At 40.1% G+C, this 16,481-nt stretch overlaps 1 protein-coding gene across 1 annotated transcript in view; it reads right to left on the reverse strand.

The window, feature by feature from the left end:
• The window catches only part of LOC128865966 (uncharacterized), a 36,211-nt gene extending 27,415 nt beyond the window's left edge, over nt 1–8,796 (reverse strand). The window contains exons 1-4 of the mRNA XM_054106412.1: nt 8,724–8,796; nt 3,068–3,415; nt 2,874–2,968; nt 2,627–2,736 (exon numbers count right to left, since the gene is read on the reverse strand). Coding sequence (XP_053962387.1) covers nt 2,627–2,736; nt 2,874–2,968; nt 3,068–3,415; nt 8,724–8,796 — 626 coding nt within the window. The remainder of the gene's footprint in view (nt 1–2,626; nt 2,737–2,873; nt 2,969–3,067; nt 3,416–8,723) is intronic.
• Nucleotides 8,797–16,481: the final 7,685 nt, after the last annotated feature.

The following is a 16,481-nucleotide window of genomic DNA, read 5'->3' on the forward strand; positions in this document are numbered from 1 at the left end:
ATTAAAAAAATAAAGCTGCGGCGTAAATTTTCTGTGTTTTTTTTTTTGGTTTTGTTTTTGTGCATTGAGAAATGAAATAAAAGAAAATAAATAAAATATCTGTTTAGCTTAAGGCCACAGTAGCCATAGCTATAAGCTTTTTGTATTTTATAGTAACTATATATATTATAAATACAATTGTCAATAAAAATAAAAAAAATAAAATATCTGCGTACTCGGTTTTTCCATTTACGCAAAATATTATGAAATATAGAATATTTTACAAAAAAAAAAATCGCATCTGTATGAAATAAGATGTGAGTGACTGTATGTATTGGCTCGGGAATAAGTTCATAGCGTTTTTATATTTTCTTTTATTTTACAGCGATTTTTTCCCCTTTATCGGGATAATCAAAGGGTAAGTATTCATTCGATAGAACTCTTTCTGCTCATCGCAAAGGACGAATCCGTTTGTGTGCTCATTCCTTGGGCAACCATTCCAAGCTAACCTAACTTAACTCTTTCTGCTCTACAAAATTATGTTAATTGCATTTTTGAGTTATTTAATTTTTTATTAGTTTTGAGGCTTAGAAATGGAATATGCAGGAGGTAAAAAACGATATTTTCGACACCTGCTCTTCTTTGCTTTTCATCGAGGTCAAAAAGCTGTAAAAGGAACTCGGGACATTTGCGACAAATATGGAGGAGGTGTCATAGGCAAGTCCACAGCACAAAACTGGTTTGCAAAGTGCAAAAATGGCGACTTTTACGTCGATAAGTTCTGAGTTCTGAGTTCGATGAAGAACGTCTTAAATTACTTTTGAAGGCGGACGGTCGCCAAACCAGTCGAGAATCGGCGAAAAAAAGAGCTGCGATCATAAAACGATACTCCATTACCTTCATTCAATGGGATTTACCGAAAATTTGGGAGCCTGAGTGCCTCACGAACTCAACGAAACAAAACAAAGAAGGTCGCCTTCAAATTGCATCTCAGCATCTCGCCCGTCATCGAGCAACACGCGCTCCCAAACAGCGCTTTTTGTAATCGTCACGGGAGATGGGAAATGGTGCCTATAAATCAATATGAGGCAAATAAAAGAGTGGGTGGCTCCAGGAGATACGCTAAAACCGAGAGTCAAACCGGATCTTCATCCAAAGAAGATTATGAAATGTGTTTGGGTGGATTGGGAGGGCATGGTGCGCCGGGAGGTGCTCGAAAAGAATGCTATGGTCAACAAGGAGCTCTACAGTGCTTAGCTACACCGCGTGAATGGGGCTATTCGACTGAAAAGACCTGATCAACATAGTCAAACCATACTCCTTCACGACAACGCCAGGCCCCATGTTCCGCAAGTCGTCAAAGCCGCATTCCAAGAGCTCGAATGGTCCCTCAGCATCCGCCGTATTCTCCTTACCTTGCACCAACCGATTACCATCTTTCACGCTCCCCTGTCAAACCATATGAAGGGAGTTACCTTCGATAACAAAGAGGTTCTTAAAAATTGCCTGAACAACTTATTTGACACCAGAGCAGGTGGTTTTTGGCGGAACGAAATCAACAAAGTGGTCGAGAGGTGAGAAGAGGTTATAAACAGTAACGGCGAATATAAAGGGTTTTCCAAAAAAAGGTGTTATTTTAATAAAAGATCAAAGGTTTCGTTGCTTGTGTGGCACGTAGCGCCGTCTTGTTGTTTATCATCTCTCGATAGCGCAATCGATTCACCGTAACTGTTGCTCCAGTTTCATTTTCGAAAAAGTAAGGTCCAATGACTCCGCCGGACCATAAACCACACCAAACAGTCACACTTTAAGGAAAGAGAGGCAATTTCAACAATAACTCTTGGCTTTTTTTATGAGCCCCAGATTCGACAATTCTGCTTGTTGACGGAGCCACCGAGGTGGAAATGAGCCTTATCACTCAAGATGATTTTTCGATGGAATTTCGGATCATTTTCATGCATTTTAACGATCCAATCAGCAAAGACACGATGTTGTTAATGATCGGCCGGCTTGAGTTCTTGTGTGAACTGGACTTTGTAAGCCTTAAGACCCAAATCTTTATGCAAAATATGGTGTAATGACGTTTGTGGAATACTTAATTCCAAAGAACGACGAGGAATGGACAAACCTGGATGTTCTTCAACACTTTTGGCTACCACAGCAATATTTTCGACACATCTTGAGCGACGTGCGTGGGTTTTATGCTTCACATCACTAACTTGTCCCAACGCTAACTTGTCCCTCGAATTTTTCACCAATTTCCGTATTGCGGTCCGACATGGTGCTTCACGATAACCCAAAAATGTTCGAGTTTTACGAATTTTCACCATTTTTATAATGAATTTTAATCATCAAACAACGCATTAGTTTATTAATGGCGTAGTTTCTATTGAAAAATGACAGCTTCAAAAGTGACATCTACCGAAATAACAGGCTATTCAAAATAACACCTGTTATTGGAAAACCCTTTATAATTGATTAACTTATTGACCTAATTATTGTTTTTTGTTTTAATAAAAGTCTTCGATAAAAACGCTACGAACTTATTTCCCAACCTAATACTTTGAAATGCTAACTCATTGCATCCGCTTGGTGCGAAGGCGCCTAAAACATGTTGCACTGCACTTGCATTCATCATCACACTCACCTGCTCAGAGTACAAGATCGCATAGTCGAGTCGAAGTTGGCGGAGCGACAAACGAAGGCGAACTCATTCAAACATTTATCCTCACAATCCGAACGATTTGCTGCCGTAAACTGTATGAATACAAACTTGAATGAGTCAACGACAAAAGTGTTACATTCGAGCCATAGACAATAATTATAACAACAACAACACTAGCTAATAATAGACAATCAAACAACAGTTGCAGTTGCTGATAGCCATTACACACCTCCTTAACATCCGATATTGGCAATTTCAATTTCTTGCGTGGATGTCGTTCGAACACATAACGCCGACTGGGACATTCTCTTTCCGGGCGACTAGCTGTATGATGACACAACAACAACAAGAAAGATGTTAATTATATATTTATTTTATATCGCACTAAGTAATCAGTGGAACTTTTTCGGCTCCTCTACTTACAGGTCAAACAAATCTCATTGAAGTGCACACTATTCGGCACTAACATCAGACTGCCGATGCCCTCAGGACCCGCTTGTTCCGATGTCAAATAGCAAAGGGATTCTTCGTATTCAGAAGTGCCACCGAATGAGGTAATGCGACTGCCGGGCTGAAAGTCGAAACTGGTGCAGGTGCGCACCAGATTGTTGGTGCCGGTGCGATCGCGCAAACATAAATCTTGACACTTTTCTAGTACGCGAAAGGGTGGCGCCGTATCGCGCACCACATCATCATCGTAGCCCTGTAATTGTTGGTTGGGCAGTCGTTCGTAGAGGACGCGTCCCAGTCCGTTTTTGCAGGTTGTTTGTGCTAAAGTGGAGATTGTGTTGGTGAATGTGGTTGGTTAGTGGAGGGTTGAGGGTGAGGACAGATGGTGGTAATTATGTTGGCAATGCAGGGCGTAACTTACCATAACTGGTTTGGATGCCTATACTAAATACTACAACTAAGTATATAAAATGCAATTTTTGATTTGTTTTCGTCATTGTTATGTTTGCTTGTGTTTATGAGCTTAATTGGTTTGAGTTTGCAGTGAATTGCTGTGGGAACCAATACTTTCGCAGTCTTGGTTGAATCTTCATACGATGGACGCTTGCTTAGGCCGCATTCTTACAGTGCGGAAACTGGTTGCTTGGGCTGCAAACGAAAAGGTAATAGGAAATTGTATATTAATATTATTTAATGGACTAAAAAATGTTAGGCTGAAAATTTAAAGATATAGATTTCTTTGAAAGAAAGAAGGAAAGTAGAAATTCATTATTTTTGTGTAAAATTTTTTGAGTAAATGATCGATCTTTAGTTCCTGGGCGATGCTACGACTACTAACATGCCGGTCAATTTTTATTGTTTCTGTAATTTTTCCTTAAGGGATTAGGGATAATCAGAGGCCCGAAAAAATGATAATTTTCAATCATTTTTTCGCTAGTCAATTGCTTTATTTTCAAAAATAAAAACATAGCATTAAAATATCATATTTCGACTTGACTTTAGCAAAATTTCAAAAAAAAAAAAATAATTGTAAAAGTTATCACTATTTGTGTGGAACCCGTATCTCCAGAAGTCCCTTACGGTGATCATCACAAGTCCTTGGCGAATCATCTACAATCCCACGGAGTTTTATTAATAGATAATCTTGGGCCTGATGGAAGTTTTGTTTTTCAAAATTAACAATATGGCGGCCTCAGGAAACATTTTTCAGATTTTCGAGAAAAAAACCGACAATTAATTCTTTAAAAAAGATCGAAATTTTTGTGAAAAAAGAGGTTGTGTGTAAAGTCGGTTTACTGACGATAGTTTAACGTGACAACGTCATAAGAAAATATTGATGGAATGGTTGCAATTTTCAAAACAAAATTTTAATTTTATTTGTTTGATAGATATTTTGTATGGGTATAGAGGAGGAGGTAAATGGAATTGCAGTGAAATAGGTCAAGTTACATTTACACAAACGTGAAAAATGACGAAACATTTATCAAATTCATGAAATATATCTTCAATTTCGATTGTGCATTAGAAGTTAATAAGTCAACAACACTAAGAGGCACCATCATCGATTTCCCCTTTTCAAGACACTTTACACTCGAAACACTCCCTTTCATTTCCTACTTTTTCTATCATCGTCCTATTCTCAACAGAGAAATGGTTCATTACCATGCACACAGGAAGAAGGCATATGCAAATACAAGTATGTGAATTTATATACAAATGCGCATATACATACATATATATGCTCACTCAAGTAGGACAGAGCCAGATGTCGAACGTTGCCGAACGCGGGGGCCGATTGCGCTCTTTGTCGTTCGTTCCGCGCTCTCGCTTGCAGTTCAAACACATTAGCTTACATTTGCTTGCGTACGGAATAGATTCGTATATTTGATATGTCCATATGACTTGTATGCATCTTTACATATAGATTTGTTCTTTTTGAAAATTGCGAGAAATTGTATATGTATATGCATGTTTATATACATATATTAGTATACAACATATCTTATAAGGTATATGGTAAATATTACCATACATTTTTTCCTTCATATATAATAAAAAAATTAATAATAATAACATTAAAACAACAGGTATTATTAACAAACTTGGTTTTATTTTAAAATTTTCAAGTAAATCAAATTAATAATAATCAATAAGAAGGCATATGCAAATACAAATACGTGAATTTATATATGCGCTCACTTAAGTAGGAGATAGCAAGATGTCGAACGTTGCCGTTCGTTTGCTTTGTCGTTCGTTCCGCGCTTTCGCTTGCAGTTCATTCAAGGTAACGGCAATGAGCAAGGTAACGACAAATGAGCAAGGTAACGACACATTTTTTCGTGCGTGCAGCCGACTAAATCGAATTATAAGACGTTATCACGTCAAAAAAAAATCCTTCGATCAGGCACGACTTTTTTATGTTTTTCAAAAGCAATATAAATTTTATTGAAATCTACTAAGCAGTTTTTAAGCGATCACCAGTTCAAAAAACATAGTTTTGAGAAAAATGCATTTAAAGTTTTGCTATCGTCGGTTGCTTGCTTCCTCTCGAACGCTCTGGAGCGCCCGAGCGCCTTTTGTTAATTGTTGAATAACTCGAAAAGTAATGGCGCATTCACTTAAAATTTTCACGCAATATTTTTAAGGTATTATAACAGGTGGCGCTAAAGTAATCCTTCTATCAGATAATGCTATAAATTTTGCGATTGGCCCCTAATGTCAGTTCTGTTTTGACATTTGTGTAGTAAACACATGCGAAATACACTTTAATAAACAATGCTACGCTACACTGCTCCAGAACGCGGAATATTGCTGATTATTTATTTGACCAATAATCGGTCGGTGACTTTGGCACAACGTGAATTTCGTCGCAGATTTTCTCGCCGTCCAACGCCTACTGGTGAAACACTGCGACGTTTAGCCGCTCGCCTCGAAGAGACTGGCACAACACGAGATGCTGCCAGCCGTGGCAGACCCCGGAGTAGCCGTTCTGCAGAGAATATTGCTGCTGTAGCCGAGGATGTCATGGAATCGCCGCCGGTATAAATGGGTATCAGTCGACGGTCTTTACAACGAATTTTGGTACAAGATTTGAAGATGTTTCCGTACAAAGTCCAGACGGTGCATCAGCTGTTAGCTGCTGACCGCCAATCGCGTCTAACATACGCTCAAGCCATCCTTAATCACCACCACAAGAGGAAGATGATTTTTCATCAAAAATAATCATGAGTGATGAGGCCCATTTCCATCTTAGCGGGTACGTAAATAAGCAAAATTTACGCTTCTGGGGCACTGAAAATCCGCGTGTAACCCACGAAGAGCCATTACACCCGCTCAAAGTGACTGTATGGTGTGCTGTAACTTGATAAATTGGGATTGGAAAACATGTGGTTCCAATAGGACGGTGCAACGGCACACACTGCACGTGCCACAACCGATATGCTGAAGGATGCATTTCCCGGGCGCCTAATCTCCCGTTTTGGCGATTTGCAAGATCACCTGATTTGACCGCTCCAGACTTCTTTTTGTGGGGCTTTGTAAAGTCGCGGATTTATGTCAACAAGCCTCAGACTCTTGCAGCTCTTAAAGACAATATCCGTCAAGAATGTGAGGACCTATCCCCGGAAGTTTTGGCCAAAGTGATGGAAAATGCCATAAAAAGGGCTCAAATGGCAATAAACTGTGGCGGCGGCCATTTACATGACATCATATTCTCGACTTGATGTAAAAAAAACTAAAAGACCAAATAAAAATAATCCACAAGAAGAATCAAAGTTTTTCATTTTTTTTAAATTACAGCCAAAAAACATCGCAAGGTTACTTTTGCGCCACCTGTATATTCATATACTTAAAATAAAACATTATTCTGATTTTGTTCGATCTATTTGTTGTTGGTGAAACAAGAAGCTACTATTACTATTGCATTTATAAGAAGCCAATTATGCATAAGGGCAATAGTAGATGACTCACAAGTACATACGAGTATGCTTCGCAACGCCTTCGCCAAACCAAATTACAAATACAAATTCCCCAAGTTCTCTGGATATGAATTATACACATCGGTTTTGTTTTATCATTGAATAAGTAATAACATCGTAATCGTATTACTTACACAATAGGTTCATCTATTCGTTGTTGCTGAACAGAGAAGTTACTCAAGAAACATTATTGTCTCCAACGTGGAAGCTACTATTACTATTACATTCATAAGAAATCACCACCGGTGTAAACCGTTTTCTCTCATTTAATTTGCTTGCTATCAAAAGTTGCGCCGAGATATTTAAATTTGAACAGAATAGAGACGGAGAAAGTGATATATCGTACAATACATACATACAAATCGTATTCTCTTGTGTTCCTTTATCATACCTTCAGTTGCCTGTAAGAGGTGCATAAAAGAAACTGTAACTCTCTGGCACGGGATGCCATTTTATATGATATCACCTATTTAACTTCAACATTGAAAACCGAACAATTACAACAATAGCAAATATGTAAACCATTTGCTTTCTTTCTCAGTAGTTTTGAAGGTTTCATAAGTTAAGGTTGCTTATCGTTAAGAAGTTAGAATTTGGCTGCCTCGTTAAAAAAGTATTTAAATAATATAGCTGTGGTGTCAATTAAATTAGTTTGTTGTTATATTGCAATAACTTACTATAGGTGTATTATATCAGTTACTCACATTTTTTGTAAACAGCTGAACAAATTTATTTAATCAAATTAGCGCAAAAAATAGCGATTAAAATGTACTCACAATGATTCAACGGAGGAAGTTAATATTGTGAAATACAAATGTCAAGCCGTATTTGGGGTTACCAGACTACACTTACACGTAGGTTAAGACAGGTGCCGCAATTAATGTACGTACTAGGAAGGACAGATTTGGGTTCAGAAACCCGAGGAAGTGACTTTCGCTTCCGTTTGTTATTTGCATAGGAATAATTTAGCACAATTCTATCGCATACGAACCAAGTTGCTCAAAATCTCTGATCCACTTTGTGTGTTAGCAAACGTGGAAGAGCGAGTACTGGTTAAGCCATGCAGACAATTTAGTAATTTTAGATCTGGATGATCTGCTCTTTAGTGCAAACAACACTTGAAGCCATCGACAAGGGAGTAGTAATTTTTCGTGGCAAATCATATTCTCCGAGGAAGAAAATTTCTAACTTAATGGCTATGCCAACAAAACAACAATTGCCTTTTTGGAACGCAGGATCTTTCAAAGTCCCAAGCATCCACCATGAGGCCTTTGGTGCGCATGTAAGTCTGGCGGAGAGGTAACCATTTTCCTCTGAAAATGCGGTAAAAGAGCGATGAGCCATGTGGTGACACTGTAGCTTTGCCAAATTGAAAACATCATCATCTATTAGCGTTACCGCCCGCGGCTAAAACCCCCTCACCAATTTTCCTCCATTCAACGCGAACCAGTGCTAAAGATTTCCAGTTTTGGACGCCTAATTTGTTTTTGGTCTGCCCGGGGTCTTGAGCATAAAGGACTACTTTCATCCAAGCGGATCTTGTGATATAGGTAGTCACGATGTCAGATGCGTTGCGATTTGATAAATCTTACAGTATCTTCGCCTTTGCAGAGACTGAACAGGTCTTTATTATGACTTTCTTCTGTACTCACCATCTTCTTCGCGCATTCGGCCAAATACTTTACGCTCAAATATTCTTGGGCACTCCTCGTCTGCAAGATTCATGCTCCAAATTTCTGCGCTTTAGGACACAACACACTTTCTGCATTACCTCCGTACGGCTCAGAATGGCATCCATAAAGGACAAGTTCTATTCATGTCCGTCGTATTTGTAGCCAACTTTCTTGCTATGGGCTTGTCTTCTTGTGTCTCTATCTGTGCGCCTTCGCTTTGTTGCACTGTGCCGTAGTACGTTTCCGATGTATCTCTCAACCACATTCCAGCTGTCCTCACGTTCGTGTATTTTGCTGATTATGTTGCTCGGCGCGATGTCGCCAAACTACTTCCTCAGAGCATTTCTCTCCGCGAGCCACCTATCACAACTAAAAAACGTGTGTTCAGCGCCATCGCTTGGCGTTTCGCAGTATATGCACCTGGGCTCGCTCACTTTGCCCATGTGGTATAAGTATCTCCGGAAGTATCCGTGGCCCGAGAGGAACTGAGTTAAGAAGTAATTTACTTGCCCGGAGTTCCTTTGTTCCCATTTGTTTATTGATGGAATGAGTTTCGCCGTCTATCTGCCACTAAGTTCAGTGTCCCATCGGTTTTGCCACAGCAAGCACGGTTTGGCATCTCCGTTCTGCGACTCAAGTGATGGCGTGATTCTTCTTGGAATCCCATACATCAATTCGTTCCCGGGCCATGAGGTCGACAGATATCTCCCCGCTCATCACAAAGACTACAGCGCCAGAGACAGTGCGGTAGGCTGAGGCAACTCTGAGTGCCACTGTTCGTTGCACAACCTCCAGTGCTTTGTCCTTGGTGTTACAGTTTAGCGTAATTCCCCATACTTTGTTGCTTGGCATTCCCGTGGCCTTAACTGATTGCGTCTGCCGTAGCTGGGCCCAGAACGTAAGCCTGCAATCGAGTTGAATGCCCAGGTATTCCACTACTTTTAGTGTCATTAGGGGCGTGTGGCCCAATCGCATGCCGACCTCGAGTGGCATGTGATCTCGTGTCATAAGGATGACTTCGGTCTTGTGTTTGGGGAGTTCCACTACGTGGTCATCAAGCTATATTTGCTTCCTTATTATAACTTAGTTCAGCTTCCTTCTAGCGTCCTCAGTGTTCCAGGCTGGTATGACCGTCGCTTTATTGCTCGCGTATCCCGCCAGATCTTATCACAGCTCAGATTCCAGAGAATGGGGGCCGAGAATAGATCGCCAGACGTTATCGCTTTTGTTTTCTGGCCATCTGGTGTGTCGTACGGCAGTTCACAGATATGCAGATATTCGAAACCTTTCTCGTAGTGCCTTTATAATGCCTTTCCCGTAGAGTCGGGGAAAAGCATACGTCCTCATCTCTATAATATTTGTTCTTTTTCCGTCAAGTGTTTGCCACTTTGCGCTTTACAGATGTTTGTTCTTGGCTGGTATACTCGAGTTTGTTCTCATTCGTCGTCAAGCCAGTCCTCATTTCTTTCCCGACACATATTCAAATCGACAAATTTGGATGCCGTAGTGAGCAATGCTTTTTAATCATCTCCTGGGCTTAAAACGGCTGAAGAATAAACTACAACCGAGTTTTTACAAAGAGGCTAGATTAGGTTAAATTTTTGTAGGAGTCGGCTTAGAGTAGCCAACTCACTTACCCTCTGAAGACCCATTGTGGTACCACTGTGTAACACGGGAACATCATTGATTATTTTGCATGGCACCAGTTGAACTTTCTTATGAAGCGTAGCGTAGGTTCTATCTCAACACCTGATAGTTCCATAAGAGAGACAAATTGTTATTTTCTTAACAACCTTACTTTACTCCTACCAAAGGCTGGGCAATTACAGATGAAGTTTGCCACTGTTTCTTCTCTTCCTCGTCCTTACAACATCTGCAGTACTCATGCGAAAATACTCCTAGTCTAGATGAGTGCCTACCTAGGTTAGGTTGTAATGGTTGCCCAGAAAGTGAGCCTACTTGGACGAAGAAGTTTAGTTCATCCTTTGTGATACCATTGCAGGGGGAAGGTAGAGGAGGTATTTGTGGATTACGAACGGCGACTAATTTGCGGCTGTTAGCCGCTTTATGCTGCTGATAAAATTCATCAGATGTTTGATATCAAAACCTATTATATCAGCAGGGCTGTGAAAGAAGTGAGAACCAATATGCTAAAATCTTAGTCCTCCGAGAGCGGGACAGCTAAGCGGCAGGTGCTAAGATGATCCCACCTCATCCTCCATACAGCTACCACAAAAAGGACTCGCAGTAATTCTGAATATCAATGCATGTATACCCCGTGCTCCGTGAGGACGCCCACGAAATTTGAGAGCTGAGATTTTGTCATCCTCAGAATATCCCTCAACTGCTTCCGATCCACCCGTGGCCAGAAGGATTTCGCGACTTTACACGTTTATGTACTTGCCCAGCGCTCGCTGAATTGACGCGAAGCCTATCTTCTCAGGAGTAGAGCGCAGGTTATCAAAGAGATCCCGATTCTCTTCTTTCGCCGGGACAATACCTCACAAGTCCCTTGTCTGGCCAGCTCGTCCGCTTCGCAGTTTCCCGCAATGCAACTATGACCAGGTACCCAGGTAAGCCTTATGTCAAAGAGTTTGGATGCAGTCGAAAGTGAAACCAGGCATTCCCTGACCAGTTTCGAGTGCACTATAATAGAGCCCAGGGCCCTAATTGCGGCTTGGTCATGGGAATAGATGTTTACCTCCTTAACAGTTATTTCGCAAGTAAGTAGCCAACCAGCTGCTTCTATGATTGCGGCCACCTGAATTTGAATCTGATGGGGAGCTCTTTGCAGGATACTCCTCCTCCAACCCTACCATCCAACTTCGAGCCATCCGTGAACAGGTTAGCCAAGCCCTGTCCCCAAGTGATGCACCTGACCCACTCCAAGTTCCGCTTGGACTAAGCGAGGGTACACACTGGTCCGTCGCCGGAGGATACTTGAGTGTCCGCAAGTGAGGTCGAGCCTGAAGCTTAAACGTCTCAGCCGCGGCAGTTTTACTTGCAATGTCTACAGGTCCTTGAACTCTCTCCAACTTTTTAACCGATGCCATCCTCTCCGGTGAGTTCCACCTGACAATGACTCCATATAAAAAAATTGGTTTTATTATGGTATTATAGAGCTAAAATACAACCTGCCTACCTAACAGCCAAAGACCAGCGACACAAGTCACCACCTTCGAGATGTTCTCTCTTGAGAGGTTGAGCAATTCTGTTTACATTTTCTTATCTATTCGCGGCCAAGTTGACGGCCAGCCTGGTTGTAACACAAGTATTTTCTTCTCTCTATGACTTATTGGCCCCCTAGAGAATATTATTTTTTATCCTTAATTTGCAAAGAGGTTCTGATCATTGCCGGGTTCTGATCATTGCAAATTTTCCATTACTCCATCGAGGGCCGCCAATGCTCATTTGAGTGCCCTCATACATCCCAAATGATTGCTATAAATGCGTACATTTTTACTAGCATACGAACAGGTGAGTATACCCATGCCCAGAAAAATGATTTTGACCTCAATAAATGGAAATTATGACAATTTGAATCACGATAGCAATGAACGTATCGGCCAACGCGATATTTTTCCTCGTATGCTCGTTGAAACTAAACTATTTCGATTTCATTCAACGGCAATCAACCAACAGTTGTTGGCCATTCAAACTGGCTCATTTCTGGTTGCTTAGGCGCTGATCGGTTTGTAGCTACTTCTCGGTCAATTGTGCACAATGCGTGACACAACAACAACCAAACAGATTACCATAAACCCAGAGCCAACATCCAGCAAACCTGTGGAAAAAATGAAGATATGAAAAATTCGTAGCTGCGCTTGAATTCTGCTCATAAAGCCAACAACAATACCGCTGATTGTTAACAACGTGGCCGGATGTTGGTTCCGGTTTTTTATTACCAATTGCAGACACACACACACACAGGCGCTCTCTACTTGTCACGAGGTGTGTATTATATAAATGGGCATGAGGAAAGTGAAAAATGTCAACTGTCACTTTGACATTTACTGTTTACTGTTCGCTTGGCCATTCGTTCTAAATTTGCATTGTATATTTTTTTTATTAATAGTGGCTTAGCTTATTTTCTATGCGGCATTGGCATTCGATTTGAATGATTCGGCCGCTTTTCCTACCACTTTCCCACTCTCTGCTGCTATGCATGTACATGTGTATGTATGTATGTATGTATGTATGTATGTGTGCTTGAATGCTTACTGTAGCGCATAATGGTGAAATGCTCATTCCCGTAAATTTGTATGCATTTCTTCATGTAAAAGTCTTTGGAAAGTGTCTGGTTCTGCTTTATGGGAGCAAAATTGTGGGCAGTAAACTGTTCAAATGGAGAGCATCAATTAAAACCGTTATGAGTGGATCAACTGTAATTTTGTAAATTGTGAATAGCTATGATTTTGAATGTCTATGAATTGGATGTTTACGTGCAATAATGTTTCCAATTATGTTAAAGCATTTTTAGTGGCTTCAATTCTTGAAAAGTTGTGGTGCAGTTTTAGTCTAAAATCACTTTCATATTATATGTTTGTACTATAAAAAAAACCTATAAATGCAGAGTTGGAAGCACTCCAATTTCCATGTTATAAAAATCGAGGCCACTGATATTAATTCATCAAACGATTACCGTCTCAGGCGGGCAGATGCAACCACATAAAGCGCCGAAAATTATTACGATTGGCAACATAAAAATGTTGGTGTCCATGTGAAAGTAGTCAAATTTAGATTATTGCGGGGTTGTAAACTTGGATGTGACTTGGACGAGATGGTTAACTTCTTTTAAGGTAAAAAAGTGAAAAACAATCGTAAAAAAGGCAGTGACTAAACAAAGGAAGTGTTTTACAGGCCGCAGTCTTTGCGATCTTGCAAAATGCTTAGGGAACGTGGGAGCGAGGGCGTCTGGTCAAATACTCACTTTTTATAGATAGTTTTTAGGAATTTCTGGCGGATGCTACAATGTGAAAAAATAACAAAATGGCGGACTTTTGCAAAAAAGGTATGTTTTTCGGGTGGAAATCTGACTGTAGTATGGAAAGTTGGCTCTGAAAAGAAATGAAAGTAGCACCAATCAGAATGACAAGCCTACAAAATAATAATCAGTTTAACTTTTTCGTTTCAGATGTCCTGAAGAGCCAAAATCCTGTTGACAAGCCACCTATCTTTTTTTAAGACGCTTACTTTGTTGCCACACTGCTAAAAAAAATATGTAAAAAAAAAGAAAATGTTTTTTTGCATACTATTTGATGTCAATAATAACAAACTATAAAATCAAAACCAACGCATTTTATTTTCTCAAAAAAAAAAAAATTCCTAAAAAATATCTATATAAAAATGAGTTTTTGACCAGACAACTACCTCAACACTTTTTCCGGTAGTCAAGCCGTGATTAAAGCTCTGACGACGCCATTTGATCTCCTCCTTACAGGAGTTGAGTAGTTTGGATCTGCACCCAGAAGGAGATAAAATCACTTGAGTGTGCAGGTAACATTTCTCTTATCTGGGTTCCAAAACATAGGAACATAGAGGGAAACGAAATTGCTGAAGAGCTTGCCAGGAAGGGGACTGAATTGGTCTCAGAGACCTCCTACCCGGTCATCAGCAATCCGCTGCCTGTTCTTAAAGTAGAATTGCACAACTTATTTCTTAGGATAGCGCAAAAAAGATGGAACTCCATTTCTTCATGCAGTATTTCGAAAACCTTTTGGCCCCAGTACAATAGAAGCAGGACTTATAAAGTCTTGGGAACTCCACGCCATTCAATTTCCAAACTCGTAGCTGCGTTTCCCGGTCATTTGATGATAGGCGCACACGCGGAAAAGCTAGGTTTACCATTTATACCCCGTTTCAGAATCTGTGTGGATCTCTCAGAGAAGGAGACTGTTGAGCACTTTCTCTGTAAATGTCCGGGTTTGGCAGCTAGACGATTACGGTCACTGTGTGTTCCTTTCTTCGACAGCCTGGCACAGTGCGCCAACCTAAACTCCGTCCATCTTCATCCTCCATTACATCAACAGCTCTGGCTGACTGTAGATATCTGCCTGCTGGAGGTCTCACAATGGTATCAAAACGGCGCTTAGTGCTACTTGGGAAGTGCCAGAGTGATACTTCAACCAATTCACTTACAGTGGCTCACAGCTTATTTCATGCAGGCGAACTACTAAAACTTCGAATGCTGTATTTTGAAAGGTAAACTTTTTAAAAAATTTAAATATGAAATAATTTATACGCAATTGCAGTATAAGAAAGGTACTTCATATATTTTTTTAAGCTTTAAATAGAAAATATAAAAACAGAAACACAGAACAGTTCAAAATTTTATGTCACAGCTTATTTCATGAAGTATTCCTTTTTTCTGAAATTAAGTTAAACTAACGATTTAAAAATGATACAGTTCTTTGTGTGGTATCCTTTGGTTTTATTAACAGCTTTTAACCTTTCTGGCATTGACTCCACTAGCTTTTTCTTTACTTCCGGTCCGATTTTGTTCCACTCCTCCAAAATTTCGGTTTTTATCTGATCTATATTGCTTATGTGATGTGTGTGGATTTTTGTTTCCCGTAATGACCATAAATTCTCGATGACGTTCATGTCAGGTGATTGAGTCGGTGGTTGCATTAAATGTGGACAGTTCCATATGAGCCATTTCTGCACGATTGCCGCCTTATGTTTAGGCTCATTGTCATTGTGGTAGAAATCTTGTCCCGGAAATCTTGAGGTATTCCTCGACAAACACTAAATTTCCTACTCCGACTGCTGACATACATGCCCATACCATTACACTGCCACCACCATGTTTCACAGCCGGTTTTATGTTGCTTTTGTGGAGCTCTGTATTAGGTTTCCGCCGTACGTAAGACATTCCATCTGAGCCGAATAGGTTGAATTTGTCCTCGTCAGAAAATATTACCGTTTTCCAGAAATCAAAATCTTTAATTTCGAGCATCTCTGGCGAAGGCAACTCGGCTCAATTGATTTTTTTTATTTATGAATGGCTTCTTTCGTGCTACTCGACCATTAAAGTCCTTTTCACGTAGTAACCGTCGCACTGTTTCGACGCAACATGATTTGCCCAATACCAGCTAAATTTCATTTAGCAGTTTTGGAGCCAATCGCATTGGGTTTTCTTTTATTTTTCGAGCAATTAAACGCTCATCACGTTCGTCAAAAATTTTTTTTGTGGCACATCGGCCTTTATTTTGCACCCGATTTTCATGAACGAAGCGTTCAATGATACTTTGTACTGTAGCACTACTCAAACAAGCTATTCCCACAATTTTTCGCTGCGACTTTCCGCTTTGAAAATGCTTGATGACCAGTTCTCGCTGTTCAATCGTAGTTCGTCGGCCCATTTTTTATATTTTTTTATATTGTCCACTTGGCGAACACAAACATACTAAAAATTGCATAGAACAATAACTGTGGGCTAGTTACATAAACTAGAAATTCAAAATACCGTTGACCAAGCGACTAGCCGCCGCCACAACTTAAACAAGTGCTTGCATGAAATAAGCTGTGAGCAAAGATACTGCGTTGTGGGTGGGACTGTATTTTCACGAATACTGCTCTACGCATTGTTAGCAAATCATTAAATTCATAAATTGAATCTGGATGAAATAAGCTGTGAGCCACTGTACCTACCTTAAGGGGTTACATACCTACGCCCAGAGTTAATAAAAAAATCGATTTTTTGTTTTTTACAGATTATTATTCTTTATAGTTTTA

This window comes from Anastrepha ludens, chromosome 6 (genome assembly GCF_028408465.1).
Source record: "Anastrepha ludens isolate Willacy chromosome 6, idAnaLude1.1, whole genome shotgun sequence".
Lineage (NCBI taxonomy): Eukaryota > Metazoa > Arthropoda > Insecta > Diptera > Tephritidae > Anastrepha > Anastrepha ludens.